At 44.0% G+C, this 24227-nt stretch overlaps 2 protein-coding genes across 5 annotated transcripts in view; both read left to right on the forward strand.

Annotated features, from left to right (window-relative positions):
* Nucleotides 1-179: 179 nt before the first annotated feature.
* Nucleotides 180-4963, forward strand: BCAS2 (BCAS2 pre-mRNA processing factor). Its single transcript, XM_040616788.1, has 7 exons — nt 180-315; nt 403-495; nt 630-700; nt 796-957; nt 1983-2033; nt 3132-3212; nt 4511-4963. Exons 1-7 carry the CDS (start codon nt 223-225, stop codon nt 4638-4640), a joined length of 681 nt encoding a protein of 226 aa, XP_040472722.1. The 5' UTR covers nt 180-222; the 3' UTR covers nt 4641-4963.
* Nucleotides 4964-6704: 1741 nt separating this feature from the next.
* Nucleotides 6705-24227, forward strand: part of TRIM33 (tripartite motif containing 33) — a 40247-nt gene continuing 22724 nt past the window's right edge. For 2 of the 4 annotated variants that reach the window (XM_040616439.1, XM_040616441.1), the window contains exons 1-5: nt 6713-7169; nt 17689-17807; nt 17912-18059; nt 20347-20479; nt 23470-23586. In XM_040616439.1, coding sequence (XP_040472373.1) covers nt 6740-7169; nt 17689-17807; nt 17912-18059; nt 20347-20479; nt 23470-23586 — 947 coding nt within the window. In that variant the 5' untranslated portion in view covers nt 6713-6739. Of the gene's footprint in view, nt 7170-17688; nt 17808-17911; nt 18060-20346; nt 20480-23469; nt 23587-24227 lie in introns of all 4 variants that reach the window. The other 2 variants (XM_040616438.1, XM_040616440.1) reach the window with 2 other exon arrangements.

The raw sequence follows: 24227 nt of genomic DNA on the forward strand, positions 1-24227 counted from the left end.
GGGGGGGGGGGGGGGGCGGGGGGGGGGGTGGGCGGGGCGGGGGGGGGGGGGGGGGGGCGGGGGGGGGGTGGGCGGGGCGGGGGGGGGGGGGGGGGGGCGGGGGGGGGGGGGGGGGGGGCGGGGGGGGTGGGCGGGGCGGGGGGACGTCACCGCGTCGCCCGTGGGGTCCCGCCGGCGGGCGGGGCGCGCAGGCGCTGTGCGGGAGGGCGGGGCGAGCGCACCATGGCGGGCCCGGGGCTGGTGGCCGGGGACGTGGTGGTGGACGCGCTGCCCTACTTCGACCAGGGCTACGAGGCGCCGGGCGTCCGTGAGGCGGTGAGGGAGCGGCCGGGCGGTGAGGGCGGGCCGGGTGGTGAGGCCGGGCTAGGGCGGCGTTCCCGCCTGACGCCCCGTGTGCGCTAGGCCGCGGCGCTGGTGGAAGAGGAGACGCGGCGGTACCGGCCGACGAAGAACTACCTCAGCTACCTGCCGGCGCACGACTACAGCGCCTTCGAGGTGAGGCGGCCCGGCCCGGCCTGGCCCCCGGCCCGGCCCCCCGGCCCGGCCGGCTCTAGGCCCGGCCCCTGCCCCCACTCCGGCCGGCTCCAGGCCCGGCTTCCCGCGTCGCCTCACCGCTGCCTTCTCCGCAGACCGAGATCATGCGCAACGAGTTCGAACGCCTGGCGGCCCGGCAGCCCTTGGAGCTGCTGAGCATGAAGAGGTGAGGCGCGGCGGCCGAGAGCTGGGCCCCCGTGGCTGGGCTTCGGGGACCGGTGCCCGCCGCACCTTCTGAGCTGGGCGAGCGGCCTGTTGCAGGTACGAGCTGCCGGCCCCCTCCTCTGGCCAGAAGAACGATATCACGGCGTGGCAGGAGTGCGTGAACAACTCCATGGCGCAGCTGGAGCACCAGGCCGTCCGCATCGAGAACCTGGAGTTAATGTCGCAGCACGGTTGTAACGCTTGGAAGGTGTACAACGAGTAAGGCCCTTCGTCTGCTTTGCTCAACCTGGTTGAATTTCTGACTTAAGTTTCTGCGTATTTCTCGTGTTTTCCTGTGTGAGTCCGATGGGGATCTTTAGAACTTGCTGAGAAATAACTGAGCCCCTTTGAGAGAGTTATATGTGGAAGAAAAGGAAACCGATCTGAACAATAAGGACCTGTCTCAGTGGCCAAGAAATAACCTATGTTTCAATACGTCTCAGCCATGAATTTTGTGTTATTGTTTGGGTAGCAGTTGGTGATAAGGTGCTTTAATTGAGAATAATAAAGGGGGTATCGACAGCCTGCAAAATGATAATTCAGTAGTGGAAATAAAGATGACTTACTACTAATCTTGCTCAACCTGGAGCCATTATTAATAAAGTTGTTGCAAAAGCCAAAAAAAGTTGCAGACAGTATGGTTGCAGGAAGCACCAGGGCTATTTCAGTCGGAGAATGTTTATGTCTACTTTCGAGAAGAGTTAGTTTAGCCTTAGGTAAAGGTGTAGACAAAGGGAATGTGATACTTATTTTTGAGCAAAGGTGAAGGGTTGCTTAGCTTACAAGAAGGGAAGCATATAGAGGAACTTTTAGCTCGCACATATGTCAGAAATCAAAGAGAACTGTGCTCTGACAAGGTTACATCATGGAAACAATAAAAATAGGTTACAGATAATTTTAGAGTTAAAAGTAGAAGATGGGTGATAAGGTAGGGTGATGTTACAGTGGCATTCTAGTCAGAAAAGCACAAGCGTACAGTAACAAACTTGAAGATAGAACATCAGCTAATGGATGTGTTTTTATGATACTGTCGGATGGCTGATCATTGTGTCTTAAAACAGTATATGTTACAATTGGAGTGTTTTGGAGTGAAGGGCACAGATTGCACTGAGAACAAGCTGTCTGGTGTTTGCATTGAAGTGGCTTGTTGTGTTTCTAACTCTGAAGAGTTAAACATCAGATTAAACGGGTCTGAACAAGCAATTCAATGTTTTCCTAATGTTTTGCTTCTGTTCTGCTATTAGACATCTGGTTCATATGATAGAACAAGCCCAGAAAGAGCTTCAGAAATTGAGGTGAGTCGTTCTTTTTGATATTTTCGTACTGAAATTAGAAGGAAAGTGAACACCTCCACCCTGCTATATAAAGGCTTGCGTATATGTTGCTGCCATGGTCATAGGAGAAAAGACTCAGTAATAATAATAATGAAGAAATCTGACCCTGCCCTGCCCCGCCCCCCCCCCCCCCCCCCCCCCGGCAGTTACATTCATAATGCCTATTCCACTCAAATTCTATGTTTGGTTTGGTTTTGTCTGAACCTCTGCTTTGAACAGAGTGGATTGTTGTGGAATCCGCTCTGAAATGCAGTCATATTTTCTTTCGCTGACCATAGGCTTCTATTTGATGTGCAGTTGTCTCCACAGAGACGTGTTCCCTGATGTTAGGTTTGGCCTGTCATTTTAAAGTGGATGCTTTAATCATGGGTGGGTAACTCAGGGATGGAGGTTAAAGTATATTGAAGTGATGTGCCTTCATAATTCACTCCATTTAGGTGGCATGCTGTGGACTTAGCAAGTAAAGCTTTTCAGCTTTCAGATTTAGGTGAACTACTGTCATTTTCAGCCTGCAGATGGGACTGTGTACTGGGATTTGGGTAGAAGGCAAGTTGCATGTTTAGATTAGCTGGAATTGCAGAACTGAAGTCCGGAAGGCTGAAGGAGCACTATGACGTATGGCATGCAGGCATTAGCAGTGTGAAACAAGAACTACTTAAGAGACCAAAGTATTTTAAATATCCTGCATTTCTTGGGTGCTTCATGGAATTACTGAATTTTGTGAATGATCAGTAGTTTATTTTTTCAGAGAGAACAAAACACTTCCTATGTGCTGCACTCATCCAGGAGCAGTAGGCTTGAATGTCTGAAATTTTGATTGTAGTAGAGTGGGAGTTTTTTTTGTTGGTGCTGGTTTTAATTTTTTTTTTTTATTTATCTCGGAGTTCTGTTTGCAGCCCTGTACTGGGATTTGTCCATCTATATGTCATAGATACAGTCCTGGCTACACAAGCGTTTTCTGGTAGTACTTCTAGGGATTAGGAGTATTTTGAAATTGTCAGCAGATACTAAAATTTTAAAGAAAGGAGACAAAATTACATAGATCTTTTTTCTTCCTAGAAAAAACATTCAAGATCTGAACTGGCAACGAAAGAACATGCAACTCACAGCTGGGGCTAAACTACGAGAAATGGAATCTACGTGAGTATCTAGAATTCCTCTGCTAAATCTTCCACAAGTATATCTTTTGCTTGAAATTCTTCCATGCAAAGCACAAGTGATCTTTCAGTTGTTGTAAAATGCTGTTTCCCGAATACTGTTGCTTTGTGTCATGAGCCAACAGACTTCTCACTCATGTCGTGACCCAGCAGACTTCACGCCTGCTGCGCAGAGCAGGGAATCTGCTTCACTGGTTATGGGCCCAGGCCAGTACATACAAACACTGGGACTCACAGTGTGATTAATATGATCGCTTTAATAAGCGCCATAAATCAATGCCCACAAGTAAACCGCTTTTCCTATTAATGTGATGGAAGCCGTGATCATATGTTGATCACCCTTGATAGTGTTATAATAAGCAACACGCAGAAATGTAGGAAAAATAGACCACAGAGTTGATTAAAACAGTGTAGTAAGCTACCAGGGAAAGAAAGTAAACAGACATAGGACCTGCTGGGGGGGAAAGCATGGCGTGATGATGGTCGGGAATCTCAGGCTGGCTGAGAGGGAGCTCCATCGAGCACTCTTGAGTTTATATTTTATACCCTTGCATAGGCTTTTTGTATGGATAATTTTGATAATCAAGCCTTTCCTATCAGTTTTGACACAACATGAGGTGTGACAGCACTGGATATGTGCTTCCCCCTGAGCAGGCAGAGTTTTTATCTTTTGGGCTTTGTTCCCTTTGAGGTGGTGGGTGCGAGTGAGGCAGTGTTATCGCATATGCATGGTAGGGATGAGAGCCTCAGAAAGGAGGAACTACCCGGGCTACGCCCGGTCCTGCTTCTCTGTTACTGCTTCAACAGCAGTTGCCCTTCTTCAGCACAGCACTTCTTTGTTTTTTCCAAACAAACTGTCTGAACCTCACACTTTGCGCAAATTGTTTTAAAGGATTTGTAATTCAGGTCTACATAACAGTTACTATGGTTGAGGGAATCAATGAGCAAACTTTGTGAAAGGATGTGAAAAGGAGGGCATATTATCAGCTTAAAATTGCCTAAATTGTTTCTTAAACTCTTTATCTAAATGCTGGCAGTAAGTGGGTTTCAGTCTAGTAAATTAAGTTTCGTATGTTAAGGTTTAACAGGGTTAAAAACAACTCTTTGTCACTTTGGTTGTTCAAATTACCATTGATATCAACTGAGGTTTATCACGTACTTAGAAAAATAGTGCTTTATTTAGTGTCTTCAAGCTTTATTGGTAGCAATAACCATCTCTGATTTTAAAACAAGAGACTGTTAAATAACACTTGAAAGCTTTATTTTTCTTTTCCCTTCCAGATGGGTTTCTCTTGTCAGTAAAAACTATGAGATTGAACGAACTATTGTGCAGCTAGAAAATGAAATTTCACAAATCAAACAGCAGCATGGGGAAGCAAACAAGGAGAATATCCAGCAAGACTTCCAGTGACTTAATCTTTACTGTCTTACTGCAGCATATGTTAAAAAATCAAAAGTAAAAATCTGGAGATGCTCTGTTTGTGAACACCTCTAGTTGCAGTTGTGTAAGGCCATAAAAGGGTGTTTTCATTGTTTCTTTTCCTTGTTTTAAATTCTAGGAGTAGGTAAGGTGGACTCAAAATGTTCAATTTGAATGTATTAATGGGTGTGGTTAAATGTACTGTTAATTGTTTCACTTTTTATATACCTAAGGTAGGAGCTCCTAAAAAAAAAAAAAAAAAATTTCATGCTTTTGCGTTTTCCCCTATGCCTTTAATAAATATTGTTTTGCTACCTGTATGGCTTCATCTTCACATTCAGAAACCGGCCGGTGTGCTGTCAGGGAGGGAGGCTTTGCTGTGGGAGCCCACCTAAGTGTGCTGTATGGTTGTTGTGTGTAAGCTTGAATCCAGTGTGGGAGGCTGTGTCTGAGGAAGAGGCTGCCTCCGTGTCATGGGGCTTGTAACACGCCCGTGCCAGCCCAGGAGGGAGGCTAGGGCACAGTGTGCAGCGTTGCAAAGGGAAATACTTGCTTATGGGTGTTGTGACCTGACAGACTTCCCACCTGCTGCACCGAGCGGGGAATCCTCCTCACTGGTTATAGGCCCGGGCAGTGCAAACAATGATCGCTTTAATAAGCGCCATAAATCAATGCCCACAAGTAAACCGCTTTTCCTATTAATGTGATGGAAGCCGTGATCATATGTTGATCACCCTTGATAGTGTTATAATAAGCAACACGCAGAAATGTAGGAAAAATAGACCACAGAGTTGATTAAAACAGTGTAGTAAGCTACCAGGGAAAGAAAGTAAACAGACATAGGACCTGCTGGGGGGGAAAGCATGGCGTGATGATGGTCGGGAATCTCAGGCTGGCTGAGAGGGAGCTCCATCGAGCACTCTTGAGTTTATATTTTATACCCTTGCATAGGCTTTTTGTATGGATAATTTTGATAATCAAGCCTTTCCTATCAGTTTTGACACAACATGAGGTGTGACAGCACTGGATATGTGCTTCCCCCTGAGCAGGCAGAGTTTTTATCTTTTGGGCTTTGTTCCCTTTGAGGTGGTGGGTGCGAGTGAGGCAGTGTTATCGCATATGCATGGTAGGGATGAGAGCCTCAGAAAGGAGGAACTACCCGGGCTACGCCCGGTCCTGCTTCTCTCTTATGGCTCCAAGGGCGGTTTCCCTCCCTCCAGCACTCTCTTTTTTCCAAACAGCCTGAGCCTCGCACCGTGCCAAGGGGACTTTGTGTGGGGGTGACACGAGCTGTCTGATCACCTGTGGCGTATTGCAAATCACCGGCTGTCAGCGCGGTGACTTGGGCTGTGCAGCCCGGTAAGACCCCAGTACCCTCGCAGCGCCCCTGCTGACCCTGCCATCCCTGTCGCCAGCTTCTGCTGCGGGCCTGGTGCAGTGCCCGGCCGAGGCTCCCCCAGTCCTCCCGGGATTTCGGGGCTTCTTGCCACGGCCGGTGGCTTGTTCTGCGGGAGGAGCGGGTGACGGGCCCTGGGTCGCGAGGGAGCTGCCGGCTCCCCTCGCTCGTGGTGTCTCCACGGTGGACAGCGCCGCGGAGCCGGCTGCGTGGCCCTCAGCGGCCTCCCGCGTCGGCGCGGCGCTGGCGGGGCGGGGTGGGACGTTCGCGGGCACGGGCAGGGTTCTCCGCCCCGGCGGGGCCGGGGCCCGGTGCAGGTTTCGGGCCCGGTGCGGTGCTGCTGCCAGAGCCGGGTCGTGGCCGCTGCGCTGCCCCGGGGGCGTGGCCCGCCCCATCGCTCGCTCCGCCCTGCGGCGATTGGTTGAGAAGGCGCCGATGCCGGCCAATGGACAGTCACCGCGGGGTGCCGTGACGGTGTTGCGCCACGCCCCGCCCCGGCCGCCGCTGCGTGACGTCACGACTCGCCTCTCCGGCCGCCCCGTCAGGGGGGAGCACGCGCCTCTGCGCCAGGCCGCGTGGGCTGGCGGGAGCGCGCCTGCGCCGGCCTTGGTCCTGCCTCTCTGCCGGACGCGCGCACGGCGCGTGGTGACGCGCTGCGTGCGCGGAGCGGGGAGCTGGGTTCAAAGGAGGAAACATGGCGGAAAACAAAGGAGGCGGTGGTGGCGGGGAGGGGGCTGCCGAGGCTGGACCGGGCGGCGGCGGCGGCCTGGAGCCCGCGGCCGCGTCCCCCTCCGCTGCCGCGCCGCCCGAGGAGCGGGAGAGTCCAGGGCCGGTGGCGGCGGAGCGCGGCCTCGGGGAGGCCGAGGCCGAGGCGGCGGCGGCGGGGCCCGGTGTCGTTCTGGGGCCCGGCCCCAGCCCCGTGCCCCCGCTGACACCGGCGGCGCCGGGGCCCTTCTCGCTCCTGGACACCTGCGCCGTGTGTGCGCAGAGCCTGCAGAGCCGGCGGGAGGCCGAGCCCAAGCTGCTGCCTTGCCTGCACTCCTTCTGCCGGCGCTGCCTGCCCGAGCCTGAGCGGCAGCTCAGCGTGCCCGTGCCCGGCGGCGCCAACGGCGACATCCAGCAAGGTGAGCGCGGAGGCCGCGGCTGCCTGGTGCTGCCCCTGCCGCCTCCCCGCGGGCCAAACCCCCGCAGCGAGTAGCGGCCCCGCTGCCCGCGTTTGGACCCGGCCCCTCCTCGGCCTCGCCTGAGCGCGGCACCGGGCTGAGCGCGCCCGCGGGCCGCCGGTGCTGCCTGGGCCCGGCCCCAGCTCGCGTCGTATTTTCAAGCGACGGCCGAGGCTCGGGAGCTGTTGGACGCGGAGTGGAGCCGCAGCGCCCTGCGCTTGGTGTTTCGCCTCGGCCTTCGGGGGTGCTGCGGCAGAGACGTGCCCGCGGAGCGGTGCTCCTTCTGCCGCGCTCGCAGGCACGGCTGCAGCGCGGAGTGCAGGGCCGCGGCGTCCGCCCGGGGCCGGTGCGCGCCTCCCGCCTGTCCCCGCGGCCGGGTTCCGCGGGCCGGGCTGGGCACCGCCGTGCTGCCGGTCCTCGGCTTGCCGCGCCCGCACTTCGCTTTTGTGGCACGAGGTGGGCGCAGGCGGCTCCTTCCCGGTGTTTTTATTGAGATCACAGCTTGGGTTTCATTTTTTCATGTTCAGTGTCCGGGGTGGAATTGAAAAGCTTCTGGAGCTTTTAATGGGGTGTGTCACACGTTGTGGTCCGTGGACCAAACCAGAACCCTGGCAAGTGGTTTTGCAGGTCTTAATCAGGCCTTGTGGTCAGAGACCTTGTTTGGTGGCACCTTTCTGGTTTTAGCAAGGACCAGAGCCTTTCCTGTGTTGCATAGCGAAGGAATTAACCTAGCTCAGCAGTGGTCCTTTCATCCAGACTGTTCAGGAGCGGTTCGTCTAGGATGTGGTCTTAGAAAGCCCATCAGTTTTAAAAAGATAATGCGTTAAGTATAGTCCATAAACGCCCTAACTGAAGCACTCAGTTGGTCTTGTAATCCTTTTTGTTAAATTTCAGATTCTACACTTTGCATTATGTATACAGAACTTGGAAAGCCGGGTTTCTTCTACTAGCAATTAGCGGGATTATCTGAATCTTGCTATGTCTGTTAAGATACAGGTATGGCAACAACATGGAGCATAGCTTCTGAAGCATATGAAAACCGGAATATCAATTCTTGTTCTGCGTGTTTTGAAGAGTGCTTGATGGTGTGCTTTGGTGAAATAAGAATTAGTCTTTGGATTGCTGCATCAAAAACTTCTGGGTGATGTGAGCAAGGTGTGCATGTGGGGTCCAGGGGAGTAAACTGGTAAAGGTGTGTGTGATCTATCTGTAGTGGCAGGTAATTCTGCCTGACCAAATGCGTTACCCATCAGGTCAGTTAAGAATGAGACCCTGACCAACCAGAAGGTGCAGTTCTGTGGATGGCGTGCTCTGCGTGTTGTAAATGGGATAGGTTGAATGGCATATGAAATACCAGTAAATCGGGTACAAAATGGACATTCTCAACGCACGGAGAAGTACCACGTTGCTTAGTCATGCAGGTTCCTTCCCTGTTGGCATGGGTTTTGATAGTTGTGAAGTGTTACTTCCACTTCTACTGCTTCTCTAGTCTCTTTAACAATGAGCAGGTGTTTTTTCGTGAAGGAAGAATTAATGGGAAGTGGTACCCATAGCTTTGCCTGGAAACAGGTTGCACTTAACTGCAGGCTCTCACTGTTGGATTATGTGCTCTGCTATTTTATAAGCATTTAAATTTGCCTGCTATTTTTCAGTGTCTCTGCGCCTAGAGAAGATAATTACAAGTGCTGTGGAAAAGAGCTGAGTTTTTCTTTTGATATTTTCCTGGTTGCTTTCTTAATAAGTTTCAGATTTTGCTCTCTTAAGTGTTGTTTGTATTTAAAATAGTAAATATGTGTATTTATTGGGTAATAACTGTGGAAGCTACTTACCAGGAGTTGAGTGCGAGGTTGGTACCTACAGGGCAGTTCTCTGAGTGACAGTACCCTTTCCTGATGAAAGCACGTGGCTGCTCTGGTGGGGAAAACAGCAAGGATGCTTGGGGTGTGTGTCAGCATCTCTTCTGCCCTGTTGCCACTCCCTAGAGAAACACAGCTAATGAAGACAGCAGAATGGTCTCAATTCGTAAAGTTTAAAAAAATTATCTAAAGTTTTGGTTTGCTGTGTTGTGAAGCAGCACTGGTGAAAGATTTTTTTTGTTGTTGTTTGCATTTCTGTTGGAGAAGGTTTTTGTTATATGTATTTAAAACATACATATTTTTATGTCATTGATTTAATGTAAAGAAATAGTATCAGTTTAATAGCATCGTTCAGTTTAATGACTTATTAGGTCATTGGAATGTGCGTTTTATTTGGTGGATAGATGACTTCTTAAGACCTGGTGTTCCAGCTGTCCAGCTGGACCCTTCCTTGCAGATTTGAACAGGTTGTGAGAAAACGCCTTCTTGTATTTGTATGACAGTATTCTGGAAACTGTTTATTTCAAAGTTAGACATTTCAGATGGTTACAGATACTGCAAAACAACTTTTTATGTGCCAACTGCAGCTTCTGCTCCTGGGAAGGTAGGTTGTTTTGAGGTTTCACTGCCTCACAGAGATACTTACAATCCCTCTTAAGAAGATTATCTCAATGGAGAGAATGTGTGGCTCTTCCAGCTCCTTGTGAATGTCTCAGTCTTCATTAGGCTGAAAAACTAAAAAAAAAAAAAAAAAAAAAAAAGCTGCAAGATACTTTCAGAGAGCTCAAGGGAAACGCATACAATTGGTTAATATGCACATATGTATAACTTGAGGAGCAATAAGTTTACTAGTGAGTGCTATACTATATAGTACCATAAATTATATTGATACACTGAATTCAACTCCCGTACCCAGTGTTTGTGTATTTAGAAACCGTGTATTAATCATACCTTAAATTATGCAGTAACTATTTTTAATTTACTTTGGAAGGGGGACATAAAAATGGTATGATGCCTGGGAGGATGTGACATATCACTTGCATTGAGTTCAGTAGTAGTTACTGTATTTTCAATCTAGAAAGCTGAAAATTCTTGCATCAACTAGGTTGCTTAAGCTGTGTAAATGCAGGCAGTGTGAATTTCAGTGAATGTTAGTACATGTCATCTGAATTCTCTTGATTCTTTAGCTTTCTCCTGTGTTGATGAATGAGGGTCATGAATAATATATGCTGGAGCCCAGCAGAGGCTGGGTTCTGGAAAGTGTTCAGTTCATACTCGTATCACTGAAAATCTTGGTCTGAAACTTCAGTCTAAATTAGTAGAGTATTTTAAAATAATGTTTTTGAAGTCTGAGAACGTTCTAGGCATGTGTTATTTTTATAAGAATTGTTGTCTCACATCAAATGATGTGAAATTTATGTTTGTGACTGTTAGAAATGGGTTTTCCTTGTTAAATATGATCTGTTGTCCATTCAGTACATGACACTTGTGATATAAGCCAGGATGGTTTGTCAAAAAAACTCCCACAAACAAAAGCAAACAACTGAGTTAGGAATGGACCTTGAAAGCAGTTAATTAAAAAAACCCAACCTATTTATATTCTTACAAATTTCAGTCTGATTGTGTCACTCACTTGATCTGTGAGGGTTTATTTTGCGGTCTAATCACTGAAACGGGAACAGGGGGGTTGATGGTATGGCCATGCTGAAATATACTTGGACCTTTACACTTCCGAGAGAAGTAAATATTATGCACATGCAGGAACTACTATTGGTATTCTCAACTGATAAATGAAACCTGGCAGAGATTCATTCCTTAGAGAGCTGCACACATGCCAAGTTTGAGCTTAAAACGGAAGTTTGAATTACAAGATTGCATGAGTACTTGCAAATATTTCCTGGACTGTGCAGCTTTATCATCATTATAACAATGTAAACATCTGAGACGATTTTGAATTTTCTTATATTCACTTAGTACTTTTGTGTTGGGAATCAGCCTGGCGCATTTTAACCCAAATCGAACATACGTGTTTAAAACCAGATGTCTAAAAGTATGCTGTTCGCGCAACAGTAATTACGATTGTACAGGGTTGATGACTTGATTGTCAGTGGATGATGCAGAGTTTTAGGCTGGTGCTAATTGATGCCACATAAGTATCAACAGAAAATCTAAGCCGCTTCTTTAAAACTGACATTCTGGAAGTAGCGTGCATGACACAGGTTGGCAGGGACTGGCAGGTGTCTGGCTCGCTCACTCGCTCTCAGAGGAGCTTCTTGGTTTTGCCCAGTGACTGTATGCTGGGATAGCAACTTCACAGCTTCTCAGAGCCTCCGTTGCAGCGTTTGACCATCCTGGCCATAGACGTGAAATACATGCAGCCTCGCAGCAAGTCTTGCCTTGTTCCTGCTTGGGTGTGGTGATTCCTGTCCTCTTACTGTGCATCTCCGGGAGGAGTCTGCTCGGCCCTGTGCCCTGGCAGGGGCTGCAGCCTCTCCTTGCGCTGAGTGTCTGGCCCTGGACACCTGGGTCACCACCCCAGGCTTTGTCCTATCCTGGGGAGGCCCGGTCCGGGCCCAGTATTCTGCAGCGCTGGACAGGGTGAGGATCCTGCCCGGGACCTGCTGGTTGTGCCTGCTGGCACAGCTGCTGTTTGCTGGAGGGGCTACTCTTGGCTTCTGTTCAACTTCTTGTCTGTAAGGTACTTTAATACCCTAAAATCAATGTTTCAAGTGAGGTCAAAGTTACTTTTTTTGTGTATTCTTAGGGTTTTATTACTCTTGAATGTCATAAAGCAACTGAAGAATTGATAAAGATTTTCACATTACAGACCAGAGCTTATGTTAAAGGAGTTGAATCTTATGGAAATATGAATTTTGGGATGTAAGTAGGGATAATTAGAAGTGCGAGTGTTTGGGTTCAGTATTAGAATAGACTTTGAGAGATACTTTGAATTTCTAATTTTGAACTGCAGGCAGGACCCCCTGTGCCAGTGCAGTGCTGGAGGGGCACCAGTGCTGAATGTTGAATGCTGCTGAAGTGAATGTGTAGCATCTTGTCCCTTGATCACGTAAATTGTGTGCGTGCCATGCCCTCCCCCATTCAGATCGATTACCCCTCACCCTGTACTAGGTTTTGCGTAGCCGTTTTGCCTGGCTGGCTGTGACTCTGCTCCCCTTCCCTCCCGCCCCACTTGCCCCTCTCTAAGGCCAGGGCCACGGCCACGGTGCTGGCGGCTCCCAGCCAGCTCCTCCAGTGTCGGTAAACAAAAAAAAAACAGATTGAGAGGGTGGTAGTGTGTGCGTTTGGCTAGGAAGTAGGCTAATTCTCACTGGCTCAGGAAGCCTTGCTCTTACAGGGGTGGCCTCTGAAACATCTGATGAAATTCCAGAAGGGAATTTCTAGAAGTGTGGGGTAGGGAGCAGAGAAAAAGATTCAGAAAATTCCAGGTTTTTTTCTTCTTTTGCAAAAGTAGGTGTGAGTTGAACACGTGCCCTTGTGTCTTGCCTAGCAAAGATGTACCAGAGGCAGATAAGTCTACTTCATCTTGTGTTAAAAGTGCCAAGAGTCTGAATTCCTTAATATCAAGCTGGAGTGGGGATGATGTAGGCTTGACATAAACTTTCCCTGGAGGCGATTTTTCTGGTTTGATCCCACAGGACTGGAAGTAGAGAGAATCAAGCCGTTGCGCCTCAATCTCTGTAGCTCTCAAGCATTTTTAAAGTTTGGAATAGTATTTTAGTGTTGTCAGGATTAAGATGTCAGACTGGGGAAGTGAATTCTGAGCAGGTTTTTGAATAAATTTGCTGTTGAAGCTAGTTCAAGATGAAGGTTTTCATAGTTATATTAACCTGTTGAAAAAATTGCCTGTTTTGAGATGCATGCAAAATAGCAGTCAGAGAAATGTTACCCTTGGGAAACTCTAAACATAAATATATACAAAGTATTCTCATAGTTCAGAGTTACAATGAAGAAGAGTGGTAGTGTTGCAGCTTTAGATGTTAGCTGGCAACGCTAGATTAAAATCAGCTTCTATTTGAAATCTTAACTTCAAAATGTTGCGTTGTGGTTTGCTGCTGTATTATATGCAGGTTTTTTAGCAGTCTTTCTGTTCTTATGAAAACTAAATTACTTTTTCTCCTCAGTTTACCTCAGTGTTGTGTTTTTCGACATTCTTTGATGTATCTGTGGTCTAGTTTAGTGCGCTTTATCCAAATCATAAGGAGTTAAAAGGATTACATAGATGCCACTCTCATTAGTGTTCCTAATGAAGGCTTTGTCTGACAAATAGGAACATCGAGCGTGCAGCTAAGGAAGGTGTGACTCCTAGCAGTTGTATAACTAATGGTTCAACATGTGTTGCCTAGTAAAACTTGTGCTGCCTGCCTCTTCGACAAAACTCCTCACCTGAGGAGTCGCGTGTGCCCTTAGAGCGGGCACAGCCCCCGCAGGAGCTGCCGGGGGCGCTGGACCCGCACGGCACGCCCGTGGCTTTGCGGTGCGATGTTCGGGCAGGAGCTGTGGCCGGGGCTCCCGTCCCGTGCGCACACCGTGGGCGGTGCCTGGAGCCCCGTGTCCCGGGCTCGGTCCCTTGCGGGGATGCGGCTCTCCCTTATGGTCCTCAGCTCAGAGTAGTGTCTCGGGCAAATGGCTCTTTTGGCTGTGTCACGAGACTCCTTAGGAGTCTGTCACAAGGAATCTGGGAGTCTCTTTTCTCCCTCTGTTGCAGGCTGTGGAAACTCTGGTAGGGAGGAATGGCTCATGGTGTGAGAAGATGGCAAGTGAAACCTACCTCCCTTTGAGTGGGGTTGGCAATGCAAGGCAGGCTTTTCCTACCTGCTGGATTGGTGACTCTCAAACCAAATTTCCAGGTAAGAAATTATTCCTGCTTCTCACTTAAATCAGCCTTAGGTAGGGTAAACGGAGAGAGAGAAACCTCAGTTTAGGCTATGTGCTGTGTGTAGTGGTGGATGGGGGACAGTAAACATGGATGAGTGAAAATGTTTTTGCTGCTCTGGATAACATGGGGAGAAGTGTGTGTCAAAAAGTAGAATCTGATCTGAACTGCACAATAAATTGGAAATGGATTGTAATTTATTTTGGCACAGTGCTGATGGAAACGACAGGGAAGGGAAAATTAGGCACATACATATAGCTGTGTATATCGAGTAGAAGAGAGGTAGTAAGTATTTGTGCTTGTGGTTGTTACAGGTCTTATACACTGTGGGGTTTGTGATGCAGGTATCAAAACTGGTGATGTTGGTGCTCCTAAACGCAATGTGAGAAGCTTGCAAGCTTGCTCCTGTTATCTGGTGCTCTTGTAAAACAGTTCATTGTCTTCCATGGCCTTTTAGGTCCACGGGCTAATTGTTCTTGGATTTCTTTATGGAAGTATTTGCAGGAGCATCTGTGGATGGCTAGTGAAGTTTGGGGGGGCATGTGGGTTTTGTTTTTTTTTTCTTGGCACCTAAAGTATGCCTGTGTTCCTGCAGTCAGTGCTGTTGGCAGTGTTTTGATGATACTGTACAGTAAGTCAGAAAGGAATGGCCATTCAAAACATTTTAGACCCTCAGTGCAGAGTCTGTTGTGACGCAGTCAGTATTACTATTTCTTCTAATATTTTTGCCAGGAAAGAGGCATTTGCGTTTTATGGTTAGGTGAAACCAAGCTATATGGGATTTGAAATGTGAAGTCTGAAAGAAGCTTCCTGATTCTCAACTCTTTGCTTCGGTGCTGCTGTTAACTTCTGGAGTACTGAGTTGTGGCTTCAAAATAAACTGAAGCCATCTTTGAGAATGTAGGAAGTCTTTATGGTAATAATTAGGACTGGGGGGAGATCATAAACTAGTCTGACATTCATCATTTCTATAAATGTATCTAATTCTAATTCAGCTGTGGTTTAGAAAATACTTTGATCTTTTAACGATATTTTTTGCTGTGTGCTGTTCTTTGGAAGTAGTTATGTGCCTTTTCTAAAAGCAGTTACAATGGCAATGTGTGTACTCTGTGTACTAGGGCTAACATGTTTGTTTTGTTCGAGGTTTTTTTTGGAGGAGGGGTTGCTTTTATTTTTTTAAACAGTATTAAGCTTCTAATTTTAATTGCAGGAAAACAATGTAGGTAGGTTCTGCTGGAGTATAAGTAGGATGATTTTTTTACTTTTAATTTTTTTAAATAATTTTTTTGGACTGAAACTGGCAGTGCAACCTTGTTCTAGTAAATTATATAAACACCTGAGCCTTAGTTTGTCCTAAAATATATTTCATTAAACTTTTACCATAAACTTCATTAGCTTGCAAATTATCTCAAGTTTTGACAAATAAGGATATCCTTGGTTTTCTTCTGAGTAAATGCTATTTCAGTGTGACTTTACTTTTCCCTCTCTCTTCACAAAATCAGCCACATCCGTATCTTTTCAGTAATGCAGTCAGGTTTCTAGTACAAGTGATGCTGCATTAGCTTGTTTTATATTAGACTGAAAGACTGGACACGAGTGAGTATGATATGTATTGTATGTATACACCATCTAATATTGAAAAGCTACTGTTGGAAATAGTGGGTATACTCACAGCCAAGTGTAACGTGCTGAATGAGAATTGCAAAACTTGGGATTGTGATCTGTTGAGATGTGTGCAGAACACTGGTGGTTCCTTGTGTGCAAAATGTATTTGAATATGGAGGTGGCAGAAGTGGATGTTTGACTGTCAGAGCAGCGTTTGTGGACTCCTCATTCCCTGTGTCCTGTCAGACAGAAGCAGCAGACAAGATGGAATTACCTGCGGTCAGAATCCAGCCCATGGGCTGCCAGTTGTATTGCTCTTTTGACATCAAAAGGCTTAATTTTATTCAAGCCTTCGGTGATTTGTCTAATTTAAAACCAGAACAAAACCTGCCTTACAGGAAGCAGTTTGCATCTGTGGAATTTGACTTTGTGTTGTGTAAAGATTATAGATCTTGGGCTGCTTTTTTTTTTTCTTTTTTTTTTTTTTTTTTTTCTTTTGGTGCATGTTACTTTGTGTGATTAACCCAAGAGAGCCCTAAAATTTGGGCTTGGCTGTGGCTGGTTTAAATGCAATAGTTTTAATGGTAAACATTTGAAATTTTTGTTCTGTGAGAATATAGATGTCAGCTGCTAGGTGGCTTTTGTATAGTATCCCCTAAATAATTTTGTGTCAGTAGGAAGAAAATCTCAAGGTTCAGCCTATGGGGGAGGCTTCATTCTTTGTATGAAAGCTGTTGTACATGTAGGTACTGAAATACTGGTATTTTTTCACATCCTGCCTTTGAAGTGTGTCTGGTTTGTTGAGACAGGAAACTTTTCGTTGGATTATTGCTGCTCTGCAGTGAGTCTTCTGTGTTCTGAAGCCATTGCTAATTTTAGCACTTGAAAAAATTAATGCTAATTTACTACTAATGTAATTAATCTCCCTGATACAAGTCCTACTGTTCTAACTGAATATCCACAAAGGAGTTGAGCGTCATTTAATTATACTTACTTTTCAAAGTAGTTTCAGGTGTCCCAGTGTATAAAAACCCCTCAATTTCTTTGAAAGCTTCTTGAAAATGACATTCACAATAAAACTGTATAGGAACTTGCTTTAAGACTAGATGACACTTCTGGAAAAAAAGTGTTAACCACTGCCTTAGTGGTGAATACCTTTTCAAACCTTTAATGTAGGTTGTTCATAGAACATCTTTGAATGTCAGTTTGGTTCATGTAGCAACTTCTTTGCAGCTCCACTGAGGATGTGAAACTCTAGTTTAGCAATTACAGAGAATAACAAAGCAGGATACTGGAAGGGAAGTCTAATTGATATCCAGTGTTAAAGCTATGCGTGTACATTTACATCTACATATGCCAAGTGCTGTGTGTGCTGCAGGAAAAGCAGTTGTAGTTGGCACGAGACCATTTTCTGCTACTGACTCTTGGGTTTTGGTATTAGCCTTCCCTGCAGAACACTATTTAAAAAAACCCTGAAACCTTCAGATCGAATGATTCTGCATTACTGCATCTGCCTCCCTGACCTCGTGGAAGAAGGTTATGTTAGAAAATATCCTCTGTTGTATCTGGGAGAATATTGTGACACACTACTGCTTTGGTATTCTAAGGAACATCACTAAAGTCACACCTGGTTCTCGCGCACCTCTCTTAATGCTTGTCTTGAGACAGACTGGATAACAGGTGGCTATAAGAAGTAATTAGCAGACTCCTTGAGTTTAACAAACTAAAATTAGAAGAAAAAAATTACTATATTTGCTTGGGGAGAGAAAATGGCTTGGCTAAAAACATATGTTATTTTGGGAAGAAATCAGTAGGAAAAACTGAGTATGATGTAGAAATTATCGACTTCTTTCTAGGCAAAGGATCTTTTCCTGAAGATGTGTGTGTGTGGTTTTGGGGTTTTTTTGTTTGTGGTGGTATTGCTGGGGTGGGTTTTTTGGGAAACCTGTTTTACATGGGTAATGGCTGTTTTTTAAGGGTGATGTCAGCTGTGGAATCTGTTCATTTACCCAAGTGAAATGAGCAGTCTGAGGATTTTGTGTTCATTCTTGTCATCTTTTGATTCTGGGTATGTTGATTTTCACCCTCTTTTTCTTAAAACTGGGAAACTTTTTCTGTTTTGCAGTTGGTGTAATCAGATGTCCAATATGCCGCCAAGAATGCAGACAGATAGATCTGGTGGATAACTACTTCGTAAAAGACACATCAGAAACACCAAGCAGCTCCGATGAGAAGTCAGAACAAGTATGGCACTTTCCTGCTTGCTGGGATTCATGTGCTGTTTTTGGTTTTGTACATGTTAGTGCTTTCCAGGAAAATAATGGTAACTGACTGTTTCCCTTTGCAAGGTGTGTACAAGCTGTGAAGATAATGCTAGTGCTGTTGGATTTTGTGTAGAGTGTGGGGAGTGGTTGTGCAAGACTTGCATAGAAGCTCATCAGCGAGTAAAATTTACTAAAGATCATATGATCAGAAAAAAAGAGGATGTATCTTCAGGTGAGTGTTTGGATATCACTTATTCCTGCCTGTAGTAAAAATATTTTCTCTTTGAGACATGTAAGAAGAGAGGGAGGATTATTTAGGTAACAACCAGCTGTATGGCTTTCCCCACATCTTTGAGGAAAGTTTAGTAAAAAGTTACCAGTGCAAAATCAGTAGCTCTAAAAATAGAGACAAAAATAATTTTAAAACTAAAATGGGTTATTTGCTAATATTTTGTACAGTTTGATGTCCAGTGTAAAACAAACAAACAAAAAAACCCCTTAAGTACAGAAGAAAGAGAATGAGGCTGCAGCCTTTGGGAAGGATTTAGATCCATTCTTGGTAATCCTTTTATTTAGTAGAGTAACTAATTAAATGGAGGGGTTCAAATCTGGAAAGCACTGACATATTGGTAATCATCTCTACTGGCCAAGGAAATTAAATAGTGCATTTTGCAGTACTTGATTATAAGGAGCAATTAAGTTCTTCCAGGAGAGAAGTACATACAGACACGCTTATAGTCACACTCAGTATGATGCTGCTGTTGCATTGACATTGCTGATTAAATGTGGAATTTGAATTCATTTATTTTAGGTTTAACATCTGTCAGTTAGCAAAATGTAATGTGTGAAGTGTGCGTACAGTTTGTTTAGCTTTATTAGAACTTAATTCTTAAAATATCATTTGACTATATATTGTTTGTAACCTACTGAGGTAATGTGGAAAACATTCTCAAAACAGGTAGAAAGTAACTGGATTTTAGCTTAGGAGGTTTTATTTGTAAATGGGGTAAAAGTTCTGATTTAAAGTCCCATAGGTTCTAGACAGTCTGGATGTATATGAAGACTGATCATATTGAGGAGGGAAGATTTTGACGTGTTGCTCTCTTTACATTTTAAATAAATTAAGATCTTCGTGATTGTGTCATCATGCTGTTTCAAAGGAGTAATGCTTTGCTTTCTGCCAGCTGTTGTCAGAATCGTATTAATAGTTGAAAAGTTTGCTATTGAGTTTAGTTCTTTTAGACAACAATCTTAATTCACTTGCTCTATCAAATTAACTTTGTTTTTGGAGAGGTTTCTCTGTATGTCTTAATGGGTGTTTTTTAATAAGAAATATTACCAATGTAAGTTAAAATGTATTAATCCCAGTAGATGAGAAACCCTTAAGGTGAAATCAAGTTACAGGGCGCTACAAAGAGTTACTAATATCTGTCTTAGGAGTGCTGTATTGTGTTTGTCAAGGTGACACTATAGCTCCGCTTCCTCCTCAATAACCTGAGTGGGGAGGTGCTGAAAAATGGCTCTTCCAATAAAGTAAGCTTTCTGTCAGGTTTAGGATGGTGTTCATGAAGATGGAAGCCCATGTGTAGTCAGTATGCTAGCGTATGGTGAGAATGTCACCTGCCTTCGACTCCTTAGTAACTCTCTTGACTGTGGGGAATGGCTATTAATTATTTTCTTAGAGGAGCTTGTTCCCTTCTTTCTTGTTAGACTTTAAGATATGTCCTGGAGACTTTAAAGTTCTATTAAGGAGTGTAGATCAGCTGTAGATTCATGAGCTCTCTTTCTTTACAATAACTTGCATGGTATAACAAACTTCAGAAACGTTGGAGACTGAGGAAGACATTCATGTTTTAAACCTTACCTGCTGTATCTTCCAAAGGCTGCTTTCCTCTGTGCTAAGCTCAAAATATCTTTAGAAGACTGTGCAGCACTTCTTAGTAAACTTGGAACTATTTTTTGACATTGTCTGTTATTTGCTTAAGTGGAAAAGTTAAGCACTTTAGCTGGGGTTTAAGGAACTCTTAATGCAGGCAATGTTTGCTTTGCGTTTACCACTCCAGTTGCATATGACTTAATGAGGTTTATAAAGACCTTGAAGTGATAATTTAGAAAACCTCTGGGTGTCTGACAGTATAAAGGTTTGCAAGGTTTGATCCATCCTTCAGTGTGTCAGAGGTGAAATTGCATATCATTCAGTTTTTAAACTTGTGCACACTGTCCCGATGTTTGTGAACAGTTTTTATGTTTCTACAGGTGCCAGTGCCTTTTGAGGGTTTGTGACAGGAGAGGAGTTCCTCCTCCTCCTTGAATACAGTAAAGTGGAAACAGCTATAAACCACTGGCACTGTAAATATTGCAATGAGAACGTATTCGTGGTAACTTTAGGGTGAGAACAGGCCTGTAGTTGTCTTTGTCCAAATTCTTGGTTATTACTTAGCTTGGAAGTTAGACGTTTTGCTCTTCAGATTGTCTAAATTTTATTTTAAAATGCAAAAATGGTTTATTTTTAAAAACAGAGGCCGTGGGAGCATCTGGTCAACGTCCTGTTTTCTGTCCTGTCCACAAACAAGAGCAGTTAAAACTTTTCTGTGAAACATGTGACAGGCTGACATGCAGAGACTGTCAGTTACTGGAACACAAAGAACACAGGTACAAATCTTACCATGTCTTAATTCCTGTGGTGCACTTTCTTAGAGGATGAAATGACATTGATTTAAAACAGTTATGTCACCAATACTGTTGCATTTACTCTGTTGGACTGAAATGATCCTTTGCAAAGGAGAACCTGTGTGGAGTGCTGAAAACTTTAAGGGATCAGTTAGTTGAGCTTTGTCAAGTATCTTAAGAGCAGATTCAAAACAACGTGGTCTGAGGCGATTTGGTGTGATTAAGGTGCTAACTTGCCTAGCATTTACCAGTGCTGTCGCGCTGTTCAGGACTTGAATAGAAATTGCTACAGCCCTGAACACCTGGTACTGTAAAGAAGCAAAAGTGATAGTGAGTCATGGATGAGGTAATTTTTTGAAAGGACATATTTTATTATGCAACAGTCTCTTAAATTAGGGTGATTTTGTAAAGGAAGGTATAAATTTTGCCTTGTAGATTAGTATATTTTTCTAGCACAGAGGGAAAAGTTGTTTGGGTTTAGTTGATTGAAAGTTGCCTCATGCCAAGTAAAAAGAGATGATGGGTTTTGTCTCTGGAGCTTGCTTTTCTTTTAGCTGCTGGAAAAAAATTGGAACCTGTTAAGATACATTAAAACTTCCTGCTTTAGCAGCTCTGTCAGACCATTGTTTGACAAAGTATTTTGCAGTGTTATAATAGAAAATCTGGGAATAAATATGTATTAATCGGCCACTGCAGCACTGCTTTTCCTAGTCAGTCTACAAGTAGCACTTGCCTTGTAAAGGTGCTTGACAGTACATTGCAATATTGATTTTAGTGGGTTTTGGTTTTATTTTTTCCCCAGAGTAGTGATTACTTTCATTGACTGCTACGGCAGCCTAATGGAGAACATTTACTTTTGAAATTAGTGCTATTAAAATATTAACAGCCTTGAACATTCCTGCTCTGTTCTTTCATAGGCTTGATCGTAAGTATCCTGAAAGACACACTTGTCCAGAAAGCGTGGTCTCCTAGGATATGTTAACTAATTTTTTTCTAGTTGGTTTCTTTGCATCCGTTTTGTGCATGATGTGAACTGGTTAACAGATATGTCTTGTTCTACCTACCTGTTCTCTTCCAGTAAGAGAAGACTTTGCTATTAACATGCTTTATTGCAGAGTATCATTTTAAAATTGTTCTGTGTGCAGATGTGAATTACAGATGAGTAGGGCAACTGCTTCATCTGCCATGAAGTACAACTGAGAGTTTTATGAAGTCATTGAAGGGAGATCATGCCAAGTGGAAAAAACAATTGAGTTTAATCTCCTGTTTACTTCTACCTGAAGTCCTAATAGCTTGCATCAAAGGAGGATGAATCACCATTTCAGTAGCAACATGGTCCAGTCTTCAGTTTAGAATTCCAAGGGAAAGAATTGCAGGAGATTCTGTAGAAAGCTGACATTCTTTTAGCAGCCTAGCAGTGTGCAATCCCTCTTAAGTTTTCAGTCCATGCACTTTGGAAAACAGAGGTACAATACAATATTAAAAAAAAAATAATTGGCTGTAGCAGGAGCTACAGCAAAATTTTAGCAGTATTTAGATAAGTGTAGATTTTTTTCTTTTCCTCCTTAAAGTGGAAATCTGATTTTTAACTTAAAAGAGTTTTAGAAGATCTGCAGATCTCTAAACATTTCACATTTTGTGGCCTTCGGGCTTTAGTAATGCTAAGCTTTGAGTTACAGTACTTAAAACCTTGTGATGTTGGCTGTCTCCAAGAACTTTAGACTGTTCTTGAAAAAGCAACTTTTAACATTGAGACTGAGGAGTCTAAACTCTTGTAGTTGAAACTTGTCTATTGCTCGTACAAACAGAATGAACAGGAGCAGAGCAGTTTCTGTTGAGAGTAGTGTCCTCCTTGCCTAAGTCTCTGTTGCTGTACCTGAAAGTACTTTGAATCAATAAACAGTGTTACTGTAAATTTCATCATGTATCCAAACGATCTTCTCCTGTTAGATTGTAATGTTCTCTTAGGTTTTACAAAAGATGATGCTACTTTATTTTTCAGTTGTGGTTGGGAGGTAGTATAGGTTACTTCTAATGCAGCTTATAAGATGCTTCACTTTAATTATAGGAGTTTTCTGCCAATTTGAATGTTGAGATTTAGTGTAGTGAAGAAGGGAAGGCATTCTGGGAACTGACGTTTTGTCTGTTGTTAACAAATCGTGTTTCAGAAGCATGGAGTTTACTTACTGCAGAGCCAAGGGGTGGCAAGTGACTGACAGGAATCTTGGGATTTCGGGTAATATTTTGATAGTTGATCAGAAAAGATGAAAACTCTTGGAGCTGCTTAATTCCTCTTGCCATTTTCAACTTAGGCATTTTGCTTCAGTTGGTTGTTAATTCCTCTTGTGATGCATAGTATGTTAGGAAAATGCAACTGATTTCATTATTTTCCTTCAGTTGTAGCTACTTGCACTCTTTACAGATGAAATAATGGCAGGTAGCTGTTTGGTCAAGGGACTTGGAAGGGAATTATACGCTCTTCACTTGGAAGTACTGGGGGGGAGCTTTTTTAACAGCAGTATTTTCTTTTGAATTGAAATAATTCAGTCAAATATGAGCCGTATATTCTCAGCTGAAAAAACTTTCTGGAATAGTTTCTTTTTTGTGTCATTTAATGTGTGTTTAAGCTATTAGTGCATTTCCCTCATCTAACGTTAACAAAATGATTTGTCAAACTGAAGTTTCTGGTATCTCCTTTAGCTGGTGTTCTGTAGCTTGCTGCTTTGTGAAATGATGCACTGCATTGTCTCCCTGTGTAGTTAGAATTCATAAGTGACCCATAGAGGTTCAGTCTTCTGGACGCTTACAACAATTTTATCAGTAATGAAACATTTTGCACACTGGCATATGTATAGTTCAAATTTTCTGTGTGCTTTGTCATATTTTTTTTATAACTTTACATCTAAATTGGGAACCCTTAGTTTTGGCCCATTGCCCCTTGGTAATTGGTATCTATTTTGCATGTTGAAAAGGTATCAGTTTCTGGAAGAAGCTTTTCAGAACCAGAAGGGTGCAATTGAGAACCTATTGGCCAAACTTCTTGAGAAGAAGAACTATGTAAATTTTGCAGCTACCCAAGTTCAGAATAGGTAAGTTACCCCCAAATGATTAAATGTTACTATTACATTGCCTTTTTAATGAATGACAATAAGATGAATGATGGGATGGGACTAGAATAATACTTAAGTTTTAGTTGATTTTGTAACTTTAGTTGTATTGGACTCTATTTTTTGAAATGTTTTCTTCCCTACAATATTGTGCCTTTTCTGGAAGAGAAATGCCAAAGATGATGTCTTTTATGGCAACTTTGAGTAGAACCAAAGATGTGACACTTCTATTACATTTGAGGGAGGGGAGAGTAAAAAACAACAAAAAAAAAAGGCAAGGCAAACCCATCTTACGGTTTCTGATAAGTTCAGCTCTAGATGACAGAAGTATTGGCTGTACAGGAACAATTTTTTTCCTGAAATGTTTTTGTTTCATATGAATGCTTCTTTGATAATTGTATAACAAAAGCTTGTTTTGAAATTGAGTAGGATATTGTTTTTTTCTTTGGTTTTGTTTTGTTTTTAATTAGGCAAGCAAAACTTAGTGTAATTACCTGAAAGGAAGCTTCTCCTTAGATAGTTTAAGAATTCCAGGGTTAGCTTAAATTCAACGTCATGTAGAATATTGAACGTAGACGCAGAGAGAGGACCTGACTGCTGCTGGCTTTTCAACCACTTGTGGT

Source organism: Falco naumanni, chromosome 17, assembly GCF_017639655.2.
Source record: "Falco naumanni isolate bFalNau1 chromosome 17, bFalNau1.pat, whole genome shotgun sequence".
In the NCBI taxonomy this organism is placed as follows: domain Eukaryota; kingdom Metazoa; phylum Chordata; class Aves; order Falconiformes; family Falconidae; genus Falco; species Falco naumanni.